This window comes from Heterodontus francisci, chromosome 26 (genome assembly GCF_036365525.1).
Source record: "Heterodontus francisci isolate sHetFra1 chromosome 26, sHetFra1.hap1, whole genome shotgun sequence".
In the NCBI taxonomy this organism is placed as follows: domain Eukaryota; kingdom Metazoa; phylum Chordata; class Chondrichthyes; order Heterodontiformes; family Heterodontidae; genus Heterodontus; species Heterodontus francisci.
The window spans coordinates 46,826,425-46,846,247 of record NC_090396.1 but is presented as its reverse complement, the minus strand read 5'-3'; the positions used below and the strand labels follow the sequence as shown (position 1 = coordinate 46,846,247).

Sequence of the window (19,823 nt, the reverse complement as noted above, 5' to 3'; positions counted from 1 at the left end):
TTAGCAGGACACTGTTCACGTCTGTGGGTCTTTCTGGCTCTGCAGCACTGGCAGGGTTTCACGGCGTCCTGCACCTTCTCCCGAGTGTACCTTATCTGTAGAGTGCTTTTTCGTCCTGAGCTTCAGGAACTATATCGTCATTGGATTCTTTCCCATCCAAGGCTTCTCTTCAGCCTGCAGGATGGCTCTATTTTGTCTTCTAACCTCTGTCTATCGGACCATCTGAATCACTTTCTCAAGAGTGAAGTCGTCCTTTGACTGTAAGAGACCTGATAAAGACTCGTCAGCTATTCCTACTACTATTCGGTCCCTGATCAACTCAGACTTCAGTTCTGCGTAGTCACATCCCTCAGCTGATCTGTACAAATCATTAATGAAAGCATCTACCGATTTGCCCAACTTCTGGACTCTTTATTAAACTTTGCTCTTTCCAGGATCATCTTAGTTCTTAAATTTAAGTATTTGTTGAAGGCTTGTAACACACCATCAAACTTGTCTGAAGCTTCATTTGTACCTTGCCTTATCATTGCCATTTGCAATTTCACCCATGGAGTATAGTAGAATATTTACTTGTTCCTCTTCAGTTTTGGTGTGTAGCTGAGAAGCTATTCTAAATCTTAGAAATGTTAATCTCCACATAGACCAATTCTGGAAGCTTTCAGGCATCATGTATTTCAAATAAATTTTTTCCTAACTCTTTAGGATTTCTTGTCTTAAATTTTTCTTTGCTTTAATGGAAGTGTTCCCACTTTTTTTGAGGGTTCCCTGCACTTTTCGGGGGTTCCTACCTTTTGCTCCGTGGTCTGCTTGACTAATGGCTGCCGATTTTGGACTTGCCCCTCGCAAGGGATCGACTTTTTTTCCCTGTCACTTGTTAACCGTGGAGCGGAGTCAACTCCCCCTTGTCCACAGCTACAGTTACTGGCTTAGTGCAAAGAGGGGGAACTCAGTCCTTTCTTTAACTATCAATTTACTTTATTCATGTTGTTGTACAATGTAAGAATAAGGCTTATACACTTAGACAAAAACCTACAACTCCCCTGAGTTATACAGTTAATAACAAAACTAGCTAGAATTCATAAGCACACCCACTAGGTTTCTCTGACCGTTCCCTGTCCTAGTCACAATACAAAGGATATTACCCGAGAAAGGGAGAGTTAACGCTGGCCAGGCGTTCCGTTCTCTCTCTCTTTCTCTTCTACGTCGTTGCCGCGTCGCTCACGCAGGGTCTTCCGCTTCCACGATGGTTGATCTCCAGAGTTTTCGCTGGCTCTATGCCCAAAAAGCTCTCTTCTTATCCTGTTGCTTATCTCTGCAAATCTGAGCTGTGTCTTTCCGGTTGGTTTAAGCTTCATCACCTCGTTCACAGCTTCTCTTAATTGGCCCAGGCCCAAAGAACCCGGTATCACACCGTGTCCAAATAAGGCCCTTTTCCTGTGTCCTGTTCTCTGTCTTGTCCCATAAAGTAATTAGTTCAAACTGGTTTTTACCAGCACAGGCCAGTGTCCGAGCTCCAGGTTACTACAGGTCAAACAATTCCAGCAGTTTGTAACTGATTCTGTTTCTTGCAGCCCCTGGCCAACACACTGCTGCCTAGTGTGCAGTTAAACAACAAATGCACCCTTTTCAAAAGGTTTCTCATCCGATGCCCAACCGTTGCTTGGTACTGTGCCTTGCAGCCCAATTGCCTGATCTGGTTTCTGCTGGCAGACCACCACGCTTCTATGGTGCAGCCTGCACGGCTGACTCACCGACTGTCCGTGTCTTTCTTCAGCTATGGAGCAGCTCTGGTCTCTTTCCAGTCTCCCCTCGAGATCTGCAGTCGTCTTGGCACTACTGTAGAAGGCGAGGTCTTTCAATAATCTCTGGGTGTGTTCACTGTTGCCACCATACTGTATGTTAGCATAGTTCAAGCGTCTTGGTATGGCTAAATAGTAACTTGTTTATTTTATATACATAACTATTTACACTCTACTTAAGCATGCACAGCTAGCACCTCTCATGATGCTTCTAGCTTCTTCCAAGCCCAATACCCATGTGATGAATATATTACCACTTCTGTGGGTGGGGTTACTCTCACTCTCAAATATAAACCCTTTCAGACATAATGCCATTAGTTGAGGAGGAATTTATCCTTTCATTTACAGCTTGTAACCTAATGCTTCCAAATATTGTGTATATTTTGAAACTGATGGGAAGTACATTTTAAAACAAATCAAACTACTGGTGGGAGTATTAGTCCGAGTTGCAGCTGCTGAATTTTGCTATTCGATTTGTTTCCCACTCCACACACCATGGAGCAAATGAGAGGCTCAAAGAATTCAGTCGTGTGGCAGGAAGAGTCAGGGAAGCAAAGAATTCACTTTTCACGTTAATTATGATAACTACAGCTGTGGAACTAGTGAACAAGATGCAAATTAAAAAGGAGTATAAACTGTTTTTCAATAATATGCTGTTTGTCATGTCACACACTGCCTGTTGTAGGTGTAAGGTGGTGGCATTCTCACCTTTGATTCAGGAGGTTGTGGGCTGAAGTCCCACTCCAGAGGCTTGAGCACATAATCCAGGTTCATACTTAAGTGCTGAACTGTCGGAGCGACTGTCTTTTGGATGCGACGTGAGACAGAGGCCCTGTCAGCACACTCAGGTGGTACTGTTTTGAAGAAGTGCAGGGAGTTCTCCCAGTGTCCTAGCTAATACTTAACTCGCAACCAGATTATCAGGTCATTTATTTCATTGGTGTTTGTGGGCCATTGTTGTGCAAGTTGGTTGCTGTGTTTCCAACATTACAGCAGATACTGCAGTTTAACAGTACTTCATTGGCTGTGAAACACCCTGAGGTTATGAAAGGTGCTATAAAAATGCAAGTTGTTTACTGCCTTGATTTAATGGTGGAATAGTTTTTGTTGTGATTAATTGTAATTCTGCCATGCTGATTCTAAGATGCGACTCAGTTTGCTATTAAGAAGGGAAGTATTTAATGTAATTTCTACAATTTTGAAAGAATTGCTACAGTTCAAAGACCTAGTCTAACAGAGCACCAGTGTGTAAGAATTTGAATTTTACAGATGATCTGAGGTTTGCGCACTGAATGGGGATAGGATGGGAAAGTGGAGTTTGTGTAGAAGTTCAGCCATGATATTGAATTGCGGGACAGGCTCAATGGGCTGTATTGCCTACTCCTCCTATTTCGTGTGCTCTTATAAGCAGTGGCATCCCTGAATCGAATCCGATGGTACCGCATATATGTTGGTTTTAATATTGATAACCATTTTTATGTCTTTTGAATGACCATCCTGATCCTAGTTTCAGTTGTTGTCGTCTCGAGTTCATTGTAGTAGCACTGCTAACAGCTTGTGAAACTGTACAAAATTGTTAGTTGTTCAGTCTTTATATTTAGAACGTTCCATTCTCCAATTTAAAATCTTCAGGCAATCTTGAGCTCTCGTTGAGTTTTACAGTGTTAGTGATTTTTGTCGGTATGAGATGCAAGCGCTGGAGTTCATGATTACCATTCTTTCACTTACTGAGCAGTGACTGGTGTTGTAATGTGCTCCAATAACATAAAAACATCTATTAAATAGATATCAAATGGAGTCTCCAATCACATTGACAGTCATAACAGCTATGACTAGAATCTTTACACAGAGGGGTACAAAAGGCACAATTACAATTTAACAGCCATGTCACAGTCAGCTCAACATTGTTCAATAGTATCTCATTTATTCTAAAAATCATGGTGCTCTTGTCTAATTGGAAACACCCTTCAATGGCTAGGAGTTGGGAATCTATTGTTTGAGTCCATAGCAACACTCATTTAGAGGGAAAGCAAGCCTTGGAGAGGGGAGGTCAATAAAAATTATGCCTGGAGCTGCCTGACCCCAGGAAATGCTACTACTGGTTTCGCATGCTGCAAACTCCGTACCCTGCCTGCTGCATGGGTTCCAAACTTCATTGGGCTCCAGATAAAATTGCAGGTTCGTCCAAAGTTGTGATCCTATTAAAATGAATGAAGCCTCTCCAGGATATTATGGAGAGCACAAGTGGTGCGGGAAGCTTGATTTCCAACAAAATCAGTCATGAGTAATAATTTTCCTTTTGATGAAGATTGGGGAAGTACTTTGAAGAGAAAGTATTCTTCTTGGACTTTCCTACCCCTTTATCATACTGATATTTTTACAAAAGCATTCCAGTAACAGTTTTGCCCAGTGTACACAGTAGTGAGGCCACGTGATCACTACAGAGAGAATAGTGACATGCTTGAATAATGACATGACGGTTCTGCCAGTTCTTGATGCAGACAAGTATTTCAGAGTGTCATCCTGCAGGAGCGGCTGTAGTGGGTCTTGAAAGGCTCATGGGCCAGACACGTGGATTAGGATCCAAGAATTGTAATTTCTTACAAGCCAAGTAAGTAATATTTACAGATTGCCTTCCATTTTTCTTGTGGATAATGTTTAGTTTTGTTTTAATTTATTACAGCCCAACGCAGTCAAGAACGTGCCCGAGTTTCTTCGTTACTTCCGCACCAGGATGCAACAAGCTACACCTCACAGTTTGGTTATCTGGTACGACAGTGTGTTGGAGTCTGGAAATCTGGAATGGCAGAATGAATTGAATAAGTACAACAAGTGAGTGACTATTATGAGTGTCTTCTGTATAATCATTGCTGTTAATATAATCTGCTGTTGGAATATCACGTGTGTTATCAGTTGTTATAACTTTGTTTCTGGCCTTCAATTCAGTTAAGTGCTGGCTGGGATACAATCTGTACAGGGCGTAACATCCCCCTAAAACATGTTGTGAGATGAAGGCTGCTGTCTCTGCGGTTTGGATAATGCGGCACAATAAGATTTTAGACCTTTGGACTTAATTGTAGGGAGCCTGTTGTTGAGAGGAGAGGAAGAATTCAGAAAACAGAATATACCTTCTGTTAAATTGTATCTGTTCATATCATTTTGTTGAGATACTTCACTATGCTGACACTGTCTGCTTTTGCCTGTCCCATTACTTATTTCTCTCTGTAATAAAAACGGAGAAAGTTCTGAAAGTACTTAGCAGGTGTGGTAGCATTTGCGGAGAGAGAAACCGAGTTAACGTTTCAGGTCTTTGACCTTTCATCCAAAGATGCTGCCAGACCTGTTGAATATTCCCAGCACTTTCTCTTTTTATTTCAAATTTCCAGCATCTGCAGTATTTTGCTTTTATTTTCTCTGTTTGTCTTTTTTTTCATGCCTGTGACCTATTTACACCATAGTAATATTGGGGTTAATTGTCTTTTATAATAACGCTGTTAGAATGACTAGCATTTGGCTTCAGAAAAGGAACATGCTAGCTGTGCTGCTTGGATTGTGTTTGTCAAGCTATGGTCATTATACTGCAGTTTAAAGGGACCAGTTGCTTCAATAGGAAGCACGAGCAATTACTTCACAGAAGGAGTCGATAACTGTGGTCAAAGACTTGCCTATTGATCACTATTATTTACTATGTTTTTTTAAGCTATTCTGAATGACTTGTGGTGCTAATACATTTTATCTACCAAACATTAGAGTGGACGATATAGAGCATCTATTCCATAACATTTACCAGAATATCAGTGTATCTGTTCCATAAGATGTAAGTCTGTGGGATGTGTGCTGTTTTGGATGAACTAAATATAAATATAGTTCTACAACTATTTCATGAATTACTACTGAAAAGGTTTTGGGGACGTTGGGTAAAGTACTCGCTCAAATATCTTATTTTAATAGCATCTTAGTTTGTATTGTTGCTGTATCTTTTTGGACTTTTGAAATTTTGGAAAGGTCACATTTTTAAAAGATTAATGTTTAAAATGCTCCTGTGACTCAATGTGGTATAAGAACAATATTTTGTTCAGCTTCTTAACCTTCTGTAAGAGCTGATTTCTTGGAGACAGAATTTAGAGCCCTTGAGGCCCAAGTGTAATGATTGGAGACAGTGAGACCTGCCACTGCAATCTTTTAGTGATAGCTGTGCTCTTGACAGTCTCTAAGAGCTTTTCTAGGATTGCAACAGTCATTGGTGTGCCTTGCCCAACACATTCTGCAACCTGCCTGTGACATTAAAAAAAAATCCATGTGCGTATTATCAATTTGGAAAGATGAAGATGTGATCATGATGCCAAAGGTCAAATTATTACACTGTTTAAAATAGGCCAAAAGAATGATTCACCAGAATTTATAGGAAGTAAAGGATTGTGTTATCACATCAATCTGATAAAATAGATAATTCATTCATGCCTTTGTTACTTCTAGACATCACTATTCCAATGCACTCCTGGCTGGTCTCCCACATTCTACTCTCTGTATACTTGTCATCCAAAACCCTGCTGCCTGTGTCTTAACTTGCACAAAGTCCTGTTCCCTATCGCCCCTGTGCTCACTGACCAACTTTGGCTCCCGGTCGAGCAACATCTTGATTTTAAAATTCTCATCCTTGTTTTCAAATCTCTCCATGGCCTTTCCTCTCCCTATCTCTGTCATCTCCTCCACAACCCTCCTAGGTATCTGCGCTCCTCTAATTCTGGCCTCTGGTGCATCCTTGATTTTAATCGCTCCACCATTGGTGGCCGTGTCGTCAGTTGCCTAGGCCCCAAACTCTGGAATACCTTTCCTACATCGCTCTGCCTCTCCACCTTGCCTTCCTCCTTTAAGACACTCCTCTTTGTCCAAGCTTTTGTTCTGATCTAATGTCACCTTATGTGGCTCGTTATCATACTTAGTTGTATAATGCCCCTATGAAGCACCTGAGGATGCATTGTAATGTTAAAGGCGCTATATAAATGTAAATTCTTGCTGTATGGCATGATCTTTCAGTTAACTTCTAATATGAGGCGGAATGGAGTATTTCCAAATGGGATTACATTTCAACAAGTGACTGTGAAACTCTCACATTTTATTAACAAACACATAGCAGTGACTGTGTATTTGGCCAGTGCCGTATGTTGCTGGCATGCGAGCTTGTTGCCACTCACTTTATTTTGAACCAGTTTTTTTTTTATATTTAGTGTCTAAATTTTTGTTGCTTCAGACATATTTTCATTTCTTTCTCAGAGTTTTCTTTGACTCCTGTGATGGTATTTTTCTAAACTATAATTGGAAGGAGGAACATCTTAAACGAATGGTGACATTGATGGAGGAACGCCATGCTGATGTCTATGTTGGAGTTGATGTGTTTGGCCGAGGAGATGTTGTAGGAGGAGAATTTACAACCAATCTGGTAAAGCTCATTTTGTTGTATTCCAACAGTTAATATTGGTTCACATTACAGTACTTTACGCCTCCCCCCACAAAATCTATTTTATTTGTGTGCATATGCCAGTTAAATCTGTTTTTCCAATGGACTCGTCATGTAAATCAGAGGCAACTGACAATGGCCATGTTTTTTTGACGTTTTAAAGTGCTTGCTTCAACTGCATTTTCTGTTTATAGCTGAGCATGAATCACAGGCGTGAATATTTAGCTGCGTCTGGTGACAGATTGTTGCACAAATCATCAATCTAGTGGCAGAGTTTTATTGTGGGTAAAGTAATGGGTAACTTTTGTTGAAAAATTCATAGCTTTGATCTTCTGGACCGTTATGGTTTTATTGCAGGAACCTTGTTAGACTACCTAACCTGGGACATTTTAGTAAACGGAAGAGCTAAGTGTGGCGTCAGTGGAATAAGGAGCTCTCTTCCATTGCTGGCACAGTGCTGTCATTTTAATATTTGTAGAGGACATGCAAGTTTTATGTTGGTTCTTTTGCTGCCCTCTGCTGTTGATTCATTGTATTCACGGCCACTGCACTCCACATTTGATCAAATTGGGTTTCACGGCAGGGTTCTTTGAAGCTCTTAATCATAACAAACCACTGTTGAACATTGTTTAAATTCTTCAAGTTGAAAAGTTTAGTCAAGAATTTGGAAATGGCCAGAAAATTATTTTTGCAGCTGTTAGATGATAGCTAAAATATGTAAAATATAGGGATCTGCGTTGCCAAGGAATAAACCAATATTGAATGGGCATTTGTGGGGGAGTGCATTCTGCTAATTGAACTAGTTTGAAATAGTTTTTTTTTGAGTAAAGTATAGTGTGATGCATCTTTTAAGTGAAATTGAAAAAGGAAGGAACAGTTCATGTGTGCACAGCCAATTTTTTGTCAGGTATAGATGCACAGAGGCTGCTTGATGGGCGACTATCCACTTGCTGCAATGACTGTAACTTTTCTTTGGCATATTGTATGAAAAGCACACTGATTTATGTAGGTCAGGGAATCAGCAGGCAAGACTGTTTGTTTTTAAGGAGGAAACATTTGAAGTTCATTCCTTTTGTATACCGTGATGTTAATTAAGCAAAGAAACAAACTAGGGGGCAATGAAACATTTTCAGCATAAATGTGAGGAACTGCAACTAACCTGTGTGTATGGTGAAAATTTTTTGATTACGTCCTTGTGAAGTGCATCAGTGTGTCTTTCTACTGTTAATGTTAAATTCAATTTATATAATGTCTGTAGTAATTCAAATGGCTGCTGTGGACTTGAAAGTAAAAGTTCCGGAATTATTCAGCTCTCAACGCAGGTGGATAAGGTAGTCAAGAAGGCATATGGCATGCTTGCCTTCATCGGTCGGCGCATAGAGTATAAAAATTGGCAAGTTATGCTGCAGCTGTACAGAACCTTAATTCTGTATTCTTATTCTGGAATATTGCATACAATTCTGGTCGCCACACTACCAGAAGGATGTGGAGGCTTTGGAGCGGGTACAGAAGAGGTTTACCAGGATGTTGCCTGGTCTGGAGGGTATTAGCTATGAGAAGAGGTTGGATTAACTCGGATTATTTTTCACTGGAACGACGGAGGTGGAGTGGCGACATGATAGAGGTCTACAAAGTTATGAGCGGCATGGACAGAGTGGATAGTCAGAGCTTTTTCCCAGGGCGGAAGAGTCCGTTACTAGGGGACATAGGTTTAAGGTGCCAGGGGCAAAGTTTAGAGGGGATGTGCGAGGCACGTTTTTTACACAGAGGGTGGTGAGTGCCTGGAACTTGTTGCCAGGGGAGGTGGTGGAAGCAGGTACCATAGAGACGTTTAAGAGGCATCTTGCAAAATACATGAATAGGATGGGAATAGAGGGGTATGGACCCCGGAAGTGCAGAAGGTTTTAGTTTAGACAGGCATCATGATCGGCGCAGGCTTGGAGGACCGAATGGCCTGTTCCTGTGCTGTACTGTTCTTTGTTCAAATGCAACATTAAATGGAGGGCCTGTCTGCCTTTTTCAAGTGGTTCAGGTGGCTGTTAATGATTATATGGTACTATTTGAAGAAAAGCAGGGAGTTCTCCCTTTAAATTGTTCAACCTTCTTCACTCTATCAACACCAATTGTAAAGCTGATTAACTGGCCATCTCACTGCTGTATGTGGGACATTGCAGTGTGACAATGGCTGCCATATTCAGCTATACTTCAAAGCAATTCCTTCCATATAAAGCACGTCACAATGTCCAGAGCGATGCAAGGTACTATATTAATGAAAATTTGTACTCCAAGTACTAATTTTTGCAACTTTTTCAAACCTATGCTTAACACTTTTTTTTTGTTTTGAGGACACCCAGCGCTGAGGACAATTCCTGAGTGTGCATCCAAAGATATTTTATAGCCCCTTTGTTGAAAGCTTCTAATCACACAGGTTTCTTCATTTCTAATATTGTAACTTCAAAGTAACTTGTATTGTATTCCAGTCCTTGGAGCTGATTCGGAAGTACAACTTCTCAGCAGCTATATTTGCGCCTGGCTGGGTCTACGAGACTTTGGAAAAGGAAAAATTCCATCAAAACCAACACAAGTAAGTCCCTGATCATTCTAACTGCAGAGTATTCAGCTATCCTGATTTGTGACATTTATCCTGTATCGTGGATGATCAGTGACTGAACATTGCGCTAACGTCTGTACTAATGGTGCTGGCTCCTGGCATGAAGGTCTTGCCCAAATCAGCTGCAACTTTTAGAATAATGTTACCAGGATTTTCTCAATCCAGTAGTTGGGGAGACCTGGGTAGCAAACATCTACAGACATTGGTTGTATCTGTGGCGAAGTCTCTGGAGCAGACCATTCGAATTTTCCTACTGAAAGAGCAGACATTATGGAAATGAGTAGTGGGCAGCTTTTAGGGGTGGGGAGAAATTAAAAGGGCTGCTCTGGGATTTCCGCCTTAAACCTCTTCACAGTTCCAAATCTCTTCCTTTTAAGACTCCTCTTAAAGCCTACCTCACCTGTCCTAATATCTCATTGTGGATTAGTGTCACATTTTGTTTGGTGCTCTTATGAAGTGCCTTGGAATGCTTTATTACATTAAAGGAGCTATACAAATACAAGTTGTTGTTGTGTGTCAACAATATTCACATTTTGTGAATCAGTTATTAAGCACTGGAATCTGTTGCCTCTCTCTATAGGTTCTGGAACTTGTTGACTGAATATTTGCCCATTCACAGCTTCTGCACTCTGCCTTTTGCCACCTCTTTCTGCCAAGGCTTTGGGAAGAATCTTTACAGGAATGGAAAGGTAGGATTTGAATGAATTGCTTAACAGTACCCCCTTAACCCTCCCACCTTCCCAACGTCCATACATGTGGAGGGGGGCCATGAAGAGGCACATAATTTTGAGTTTAATCGATTGGAAAAAAACATGTTTGAGCACATTCACTTTTGTAACTTTATCAAAATTGCTGCAGTGGTGGGACTGAACCCACTCCAGATTCACCACCTCCCGTTATTTTTTTTGTGTGTTCTCAGGATGTAAATGATGTTGGCAAAGCAACATCTCGATTGCCCTTATATGCTTCTGAGAAGATGATGGTGGTCCATCTCCTTGAACTGTTACAGTCCCTGTGCTGGTGGCACTCCCACATTAGTGTTAGGGAATGCCAAGAGGTTGATGCAGCAACATTGAAGAAATGGCACTATACAGCCACGTGAGGATAGTGTGTCACATGGTGGTGTTGCCCTGCTTGGTGCTGGAGGTTAAAGGGCTAGGAGGTGCTATTGCTGCTTGGTGTGTTGCTGAATCCTGCCACACCATACTGATGGTGGAAGGACTGAATATTGAGTCCAGTGGCAGAGGCACCCATCAAGTGGGTTGTTCTGTTCATGATGGTGACGAGCTTCTTTAGTATTGTTGTACTACATCCATCCAGGCAAGTCATGAGTACCCTATCACATTTCTGACTTGAGTCTTGTAGATGGTGGAGAAGGTTTGAGGGCTCGGGAAGAAAACCACCTTTTCACAGAGTGCAGTTGCTGCTTTGCTCTTGTAGCCACTGTGTTGACATGGATGGTCCAGCTAATCTTTTGGTCACTGGTGGCCACCCTTGCCCAGTATGTTGGTGGTGGGAGGTTTGTTGATAACTGTACTGTTAAATGTGGAGTTGGTCACTAATTGGCACTTGTGTTGCATGATTGTTACTAGCTACTTGTCAGCCCAGGCCTACACTTGTTCAGGCCCAGCAGTAGGCTGTCCTGGGATGCTTTGTTAGAGGAATTGTGAATAGAGCTGAACAAGGTAGAATTGTCAAGTGGACAGCTTAGCTTCTGACCTCATGATGGAAGGAAGATCATTTATAAAACAATTGAAGCTGATTGGCTCAGGATGTTTCCCTCAGTAACTCTTGCAGCAATGCCCTAGGGGTGCAATGATTGGCCTCCTGACCATACTGTTAGGTCTAGCCACTGGAAGGTTTTCCCCTTGACCCTTACTGACCTGTACAGGACCAAATGCTGCCTTGATGATCAGGACAGTTACTCTCACCGTTCCTCTGTTTTTCGTATAGAATTCTTGATGTTGCACTGATGCTTGTTCTGTTTAAGGACTGATGTTACATTTCAACACCAAAATAGAATTTGCCAGTTTATTCAGAGTACGCATAAAATAAATGTTCTGTGACTCCATGTAATATTACACTAAAATATATTGGACCTACATATTTTATTTACTTGTGAACCTTTTTCTTCATGACCCTCTTTAATGCTGATTTGTAAATAATCTCTTGCAAACTCCATTTAACAGAGTGAGTCTCTAATGCTATTGGGTATAAATGATCTGTGAATAAATATCTATTCAGTGCTCAGAAATAAAGCTCTGCTCAGTTTCTGACTGTTTGGAGCATTGTAGCTACCTGACTATTCCTATTGCTTTATATGTGAAACAACTACTATCTCTTCCCTTTCTCTTCGCATTCCCCTTTGCATCATCACTCCATTTAGAACTGATCACAAACAGTTGCTGCTAAATTAATATCAACAACAGAAGTGAGGCAATCAGCACAATGTAAGAGCTTTTGTTTTTTAGTTTTCATGTGCATTCAAACCGATCTCATTCTTTTGAGACCTTTTTTTTATGTTAAAGGCATTATATTTACATGAGTTGTTGCTCATTGTCTTAGGCGTAGCTATGTGCTGCCTATGGTGAAGTTGAATAATTATCAGAAGAAGGAAACTGCTGACACTGAAGCAGAATCCGCTACTGGCTCAGAGAGCATACTGCAAACAGCATCTGAGTTGTGTGTCATACTAACTATGACATCGGTAAGAATGTTCAGTTTAAAAACCTTCAGTTTTAAAAAAAAAACTCTGCATTTGGAAATTTTCTTGCCAACAGTTGCTGTCATTTCCCGTTTTTAAAAAAAAAAACTTGTGTTGGCTGTGTAAAAGCCCCAAATTGCAGAACCTACTAATACTAATCTCCACAACCTGGAGATCAAGCCACATCAGGTAATGTTTCAAAATTCCCATATATATTGAGACAGATAATGGGGAGCAACTTCAAAGACATAAGCTAATCTTTGAGTTGGATAACGTAATAAAGGGTCAGTCCAAAGAATTGGAACCATTTGATTTGATTACAGCCTTGTCAGTCTTTGCTACCTTTTTTTAATTTTACATTCATTATTAGACAGTTGCAAAAATGCTTTGGTGTTAGTGCTCTGATACAGTATCCGTGAGCAATTTAAAAGCTGTGAAAGCCAAAGTGCAGACTTGAGATCTAAGCATAACCACTTCTTCATGTCTGTGATGCTTGATGCACTGAATCTGCTCAGTTCACGGCCTGATTTGACCTTCAGACAGCAGCATGTTAGAAGAATATGCTTTTAAGTATCTACAGTTGCTCAGTGATAGCACTCTCACCTCTAAGTTAGAAGGTTGTGGATTCAAGACCCACCCCAGAGGCTTAAGTACAGAAAGCTAGGCTGACACTCCCAGTGCAGTGCTGCAGGATTCAGATGAGAAATTAAATCGAGGCCCCGTCTGCGCTCTCAAGTGGATGTTAAAAGATCCCATGGAACTATTTTGGAAAAAGAGCAGGGGAACTCCCTCTGGTGTCCTGGCCAATGTTTATCCCTCAACCAGCCATGCTAAAACAGATTATCTGGTCATGTATCCAATTGCTGGTGCTTGGCTGTGCACATAATATTGGCTGCCACATTTCTTACACTACAGCAGTGACTACACTTCAAAAATTTGTAATTGGCTGTTGAGCAGGTTGGGACGCTCTGAGGTTGTGAAAGGTGCTATATAAATGCAACTTTGTTGTTTTTTGTGTCATGAACACATTCTTGGAAATTCATGATTATGATGCTAAGCAGTTGGTATTTTTGATTAATCATTTGGGGAATGAATACATCAGCTGAGAGTAAAATGCAGCAAATTGGTAATTTAATATATTTGTGTTTTGAGTACCATCAATAGAAATTAGAATCTCTAAGATACTGACCTCTGCCTAACATTTCCTGCCAACAGTCTGCAATGTTATTGAATCCTGCTGCAGTTAATTACCAGCACTCTGGTGTTGTATCCTGCAGGTGGAGGTTACTGGGAGTTGGCTTAATCTGAGCGCACAAGAAATTCAGCCTTTGTTTGTAGACCAGCAGCCAGATCAGGCCAATGGTTGTGTGAAGACCCATGGGTGTTCAGAAGATGCCTGGAATGGAGGATGCAGTTTAGTAATTAAAGGGCTAATCCCTGGTACCAGATCAAATGTGTCTGTGAGGTTAGTGTGTGTATAAGTATTGATTATATTAAAAGTTGTTTGAAGGTTTTCGTGGTGAGAGCAGTAATGTTAATATGATTTTACAGTTTTACAACATTTGAATTTGCTCTGAAAAGAACAGTTGTTTCCTTGAAAAGAGTTCCCAGAAAAACTGGCAGGCCTCGCTGTTCCAGTCATCTGGAGAAGTAACTGGAATGGGTGGAAACTGGTTTATATGTGGTGGAGAATGGGAATGTGGGTGGATTACTGCTGATAGGTCATTACATGTTCTTACTGCTAATGATCGGCTAATTCTATTCCGTGTTAGGTTGGTACATGCTATTGTTCTTGCTGCTGATTGGTCAGGTATTGTGTCTCGCAGTAGTCAATACATACTATTATTCTTAGAGTGGTATGTTGGCTGTGGAGCAGGTGGTGATGTGTTTCTCTCCAGTGATATCTGGCTCCCCTTATTCAAGAAACACAAACTATAGCATGTACCAACCTATCATGGAATACAATTAGCTGATCAATAGCAGCAAGAACTTGTCATGACATATTAGCAGTAACTTGCCCACATTCCCATTCTGCAGCACATATAAACCCACTGTTTCCACCCATTGTAGTTATTTCTCCAGATGACGGGCGGAGTATGTTACCCAGAATAGCGAGGCCAGCCAGTCCTTCTTAGAACTACTTTTTCAAGGAAACAACTGCTCTTTTCAGAGCAAATTCACATGTTGTAAAACAGTACAAGCATCTTATTATATTTTTTCTTTCTTTAACAGCCCTCCCATCTAAGCCCAAGTTTATTTCTGAGAACCACCTCTTCATTTGATGTGGGTTACCTTCGTGTCACCCCAGTATTTTCAGGGGCACCATTCAGACAGAGTTGCAATGCTGCTAGTTTCTGTCAGTAATGTCTCAACACCTCCATTTTTTTTAACCAGACCCAGTTAATGAAATTGCCATCTCTTGGTTCCATTTGTAAAATATACCCAGGTATCTTTAACCATTCCTTCTGCAAACACTAACTTCCTCAGTAACTCAAAGCAAGGCATTGGATTTTCGCCAAACTTAATAATGACTATAACAGATTGGAGCTTTGTTTATCATCGTAAAAATTACCAACTTATCTCTGCATTTTGCTGGGTGGGGGGGTAAGAAATTTGCAACTTTGCCAATATTATGGCCACCTTTAAATGGTACTGCTTGTTTGGTGCAACCTGAGGAGATGAAGACACATTATCTGGAGCAAGTCTGTATCATCTATAGCTTTATAGCTGTGTAAGTAGTGTGTCTTAGTTCATTTTCTTCCTTTGATGCCTAATGACATTTGAAGGTTTGCTATGGAATTGAAAGTTTGTTGACCAATAGGGCAAGAGAGTGAGAAGACATACAGCCTACCCAGGTGATTGAAAAATTCAATATGGATGATCTTCCCATACTTGCTCAGTAACTCAAAACAAGGTCATTTGGTACTACAGAACTTGAGTATTGCTGAAAATAGACATGTTGAAGCTTTTAGTCTTGCACTCATCATGACAATCCACAAGAATACCAATGTAAGGGAAAGCAACAACTTTATACTGAGAAGAGAGTGCTGATTGGTTGGCAAGTGGACTCTGGTAGAGGTGTTGCCATGGAGAATGCCACCAGTTTATGGTGACTGACAGTTAACTGCCAAACTTTGTTTGAAATTTAAACCAGGTAGCTTGACTCTGGTCAAGTCATTGCCAATGAGCTAGCAAATGATTGTCACTTATTTTGGTTAGTTGTCAGTGGTGCAATGCGTGCACATATTATTTCTGTCTGCAAAGAGCAGGGCCCTGTGTATTAATGTATGTAGCTTCCGGTACACGCAAATGCGTCACACTGCCAGCCCTACTGACAATCTTAAATTGGCTGTCAGCATAATTGTTAGCGCGCTGAGGATTATTTAGTGTTGTTCACTCATGTAACTTCTATTCTACTTCCACACACTAATAAACTTAAATAATTCAAAAAGCATCTTAATTATGTCAGATTAAGTGAAGAGCCTAACACAGCTTTGTAGTATGGTTTCACGTATCTACCCAGTTGTCCTCCCACGATTGCAGGGGCCTTGTCTGATCATAGCCCCTTTCTGGCCTAGGTACAGCTGTCATCAGCTGAGAATTTGTTTCCAGAGAAACAAAACCTTAAACAGTTTCCAGAAAAATGAAACATACAGCATTAATCTATTCCTTTTACCTGTTTCAGGCTGACTACAAAACAAATGCTTGTTCTAAGCATATTTCTAATTTCTAACAACTGACTCGGCTCTTCTGCTGCTGAAATTCTCATCCGTGCCTTTGTTACCTCCAGACTTGACTATTCTAATGCACTCCTGGCTGGCATCCCACATTCTACCCTTCGTAAACTTGAGGTCATTTAAAACGCTGCTGTCTGTGCCTCAACTCATACCATCCTGTTCACCTATCACCCATGTGCCCGCTGACTTACACTGGCTCCTGGTTAAACAACCCCTCCTTTTTAAAATTCTCATCCTTGTTTTCAAATCCCTCCATAACCTCATCCTTCCCTATCTCTGTAATCTCCAACCCTACAACCCTCTCAGATATCTGCGCTACTCTAATTCCGGCCTCTTGAGCATCGCCAATTTTAGTCGCTCCACCATTGGTGGCTGTGCTTTCAACTACTTAGGCCCCAAGCACTAGAATTCCCTCCCTAAACCTCTCCGTGCATCTACCTTGCTTTCCTCCTTTAAGACACTCTTTAAAACTTACCTCTTTGACCAAGCTTTTGGGGTCATCTGACTTAATATCTCTTTATGCCACTCTGTCATATTTTGTTTTATAATGCCTCTGTGAAGCACCTTGGGATGTTTTAGTACATTAAAGGTGCTATATAAATACAGGTGGTTGTTATATTTTGTTTTGAAGAGACTAAAGCTCTGGTATCAATCTCATTATGGGATCATATTTACCAGACTCTCAGCTCTGCTTTATATTGGAAATAGGGGATTGGCTGGAATCAGACATTTGAGAGGACAAGGGGCCACCCGGATGGGTATGGTTTTTATTTTGACTTGGCAATTTTGTAGCCAGCAATTACCTGAAACCAGATACAAGGATTACCTGCTTTTGTTAGCTCCCCAGTCCACTTCTTCCTGCACCACTTCAGGATTCTGTGGGAGTTCAGTCTCTCATAAAAATTCTCCTCACAGATGCCTGGTCCAAGCTATTTTGGTTATTTAAAAACGGGAAGAGTTTTTAGATGTTAATCGTTTTGACGCATCTCTGCTATTTTCTTCAATTTTGCTATTCTTATTTCTTCATTGATTGCTTCTTAACCAAAGTTACTTGGCCTGTGACTATTATTTGTCCTTTAGTTGGGAGGAATCAAGAGTGCATATTGTGATCCTGTACCACTTCTAGCGCACACCTTAGCAGTAAAAAGTGCAGGAAAAAGGGCCCTGATGGAAAGCACAGCGGACCAGGCTGTGGCTTTAACTGCAGCGTAAAACCCTGTAAACTTACCACAGAGTGCAGGAAAATTTAACAAAATCCCTGAGAGTTGCCAGGATTTTGTGTCCAGAGGAAAAGTGACGTGATACCCTTCAAGAGAGGCGAGTAAGCCCACAGTCATACTTGGGGATACTGATGCCACCCAATCCCTTCTGCTGAGAAAAGGCATGACCTTTTCCCCCAGAAAGTGAATTGAATGCTAGAGTGCTAGTAAACCGTATCAGAGGAAAGTATATGCCCATACTTTTTTATACTAAGTACACCTGGAGTGCAAACTTGTTTTCGGACCGGTAACAGTGGAGATTGACCCTAGTTTACTTGTGGGCGGGGTCAACCTACTCCTGGGTAATGATCTGGCTGGGGTGAAGGTGGTAGCTTCCCCAGTGGTTTTAGAGAGACAGAAAGAGGTCAGGGAGACAGAGCAGTTACAGGAAAAGGTCCCTGGCATTTTTCCTGACTGTGTGGTGATCTGGTCCACGACCAAACAAACTCCATCAGAGGAGGCTGAACTGGTCCTGCAGGCAGATGACCCAACAATCTGGTTATCTGAAACATTGGGAAGTTAGAGGACCCAGAGGATGGGATAAACAGGTTTTCCTTGGTCATCAAGTCGACCCAGTATTAAAAACATTAGCACAGACTGCCCAAGCTGAAGCAGAGGGAGTTCCAGTGTGTTACTATTTAAAGAATGAGTTGCTGTTGAGGAAGTGCAGCCTAAGAGTGGACAGTGGTTCACCAGGTAGTGGTGTTGTTGAGGTACCGTAAGGAAATATTGAGAATAGCCCATGAGATTCCAATTGCTGGACATGTCGGTATTGGAAAAACCCAAGCTCGCATCATGCAGCATTTTCACTGACCACAACTCCACAAGGATGTGGTGGAGTTCTGTAAGACTTGTCACACGTGCCAGGTTGTGGGGAAGCCTCAACCTGCAATAAAATCTGCACCCCTAATTCCCATACTGGCTTTTGGGGAACCATTCAGCAGAGTGCTGGTAGATTGTGTGGGGCTCCTGCTGAATGCCAAAGGGGGCTACCAATATCTTCTCACCCTTATGGATGTGGCTACTCGATTTCCAGAGTGTCTCCCTCTAAGAATGATCTGTGCCAAGGTAGTGGCGAAGGGGCTAATCCATTTTTTCACCCGATATGGGCTGCCTGCTGAGATCCAGTCGGATCAGGGCACAAGTTTTATGCCCAGTATTTTTCAAAAGGTCATGGGTAATCTGGGCGCAACCCAGCTGAAGTCCTCAGCCTATCACCCACAGGGGTTTGGATTGTTGCCACCAGACCCTAAAGACAGTGATCAGGGCATACTGCTATGAGTACCCCCATTACTGGGACAAAGGGCTGGGATTTCTTCTGTTTGCTACCAGGGACTCACCCAGTGAGTCCACTGGCTTTAGTCCCTTTGAATTAGTTGATGGACATGAGGTGAGATCCTCTTTTAAAAAAAAAATAATCAAGAGGTTTTTGGGGCACAGGGACAAATCTTCCCTGTTGACTACGTCTCCATGTTCCGAGAATGGCTCACGAGAGCCTGTGCGGTGGCTCAGGAACACCTAAAAAAAAAAAACTCCCAGACAGCTATGAAAAGACAGTTGGATAAACATGCCAAGGCCAGAACATTTCAGCCTCGAGACCATGTGTTAATGCTATTACCAATACAGGAGAACCATTGAAAGCCTGGTTCAGTGGCCTGTACAGAGTAGTAAAGAGAATTGACCAGGTGAATTATATAATTGACACCCCAGATCGTGGGAAAAAGCAAAGGCTGTGTGTGCCATATCAATATTGTAAAACAGTGTCATAGCCCGTAAGGGGACAAACAAGCACAAGCTGTCAGGCAGTCAGGAAAGAGGACGGCGAAAGGGACAGTGAGGACAAGTTAGAGGAAGACCAGGAGGATTCCCAAATTGAATCCCTACCTTCTGGTTAGCTAACACTGAAATGTTAGGGAAATTAGACACAGTACTCTCCTATTTAAATGCAGAACAGAGTGGAGACCTGACAAGGCTGCTCACAGCATTTAAAGGGATGTGCAGGGACAAACCAGGGTGCATAACCTTAACACTACACAATGTGGATGTAGGAGAGATCCCTCCCATAAAACAAAATCCCTATCGCCGAGGTCCCAGGAAATTGGCCCAGGTTCGGGAGGAAATTCAGACTGAAGACCTAGAAATTGAAGATTTAATTCTGAAGGAATCTCCGATCCTGCTGTCTTCACAGTCCAGAGTGTCTGCAGCCACGGCATGCGGTAAGTCCATTGAGGTGAAGAAGGAGCTGCGGGACCCGA

At 41.7% G+C, this 19,823-nt stretch overlaps 2 protein-coding genes across 4 annotated transcripts in view; one reads left to right on the top strand and one right to left on the bottom strand.

Moving 5' to 3' along the window:
- The window catches only part of LOC137384302 (fatty acid-binding protein 1, liver-like), a 71,592-nt gene extending 68,914 nt beyond the window's left edge, over positions 1–2,678 (bottom strand). Inside the window, exon 1 of one of the 3 annotated variants that reach the window (XM_068058147.1) lies at positions 2,508–2,678. In XM_068058147.1, coding sequence (XP_067914248.1) covers positions 2,508–2,560 — 53 coding nt within the window. In that variant the 5' untranslated portion in view covers positions 2,561–2,678. Of the gene's footprint in view, positions 1–1,092; positions 2,043–2,507 lie in introns of those variants that run through there. The other 2 variants (XM_068058150.1, XM_068058149.1) reach the window with 2 other exon arrangements.
- engase (endo-beta-N-acetylglucosaminidase) overlaps positions 1–19,823 on the top strand; it is a 70,682-nt gene that overhangs the window by 15,960 nt on the left and 34,899 nt on the right. Inside the window, exons 6-10 of the mRNA XM_068058146.1 lie at positions 4,483–4,631; positions 7,074–7,239; positions 9,738–9,841; positions 10,449–10,557; positions 13,850–14,037. Of these exons, the coding sequence (XP_067914247.1) occupies positions 4,483–4,631; positions 7,074–7,239; positions 9,738–9,841; positions 10,449–10,557; positions 13,850–14,037 (716 nt within the window). The remainder of the gene's footprint in view (positions 1–4,482; positions 4,632–7,073; positions 7,240–9,737; positions 9,842–10,448; positions 10,558–13,849; positions 14,038–19,823) is intronic.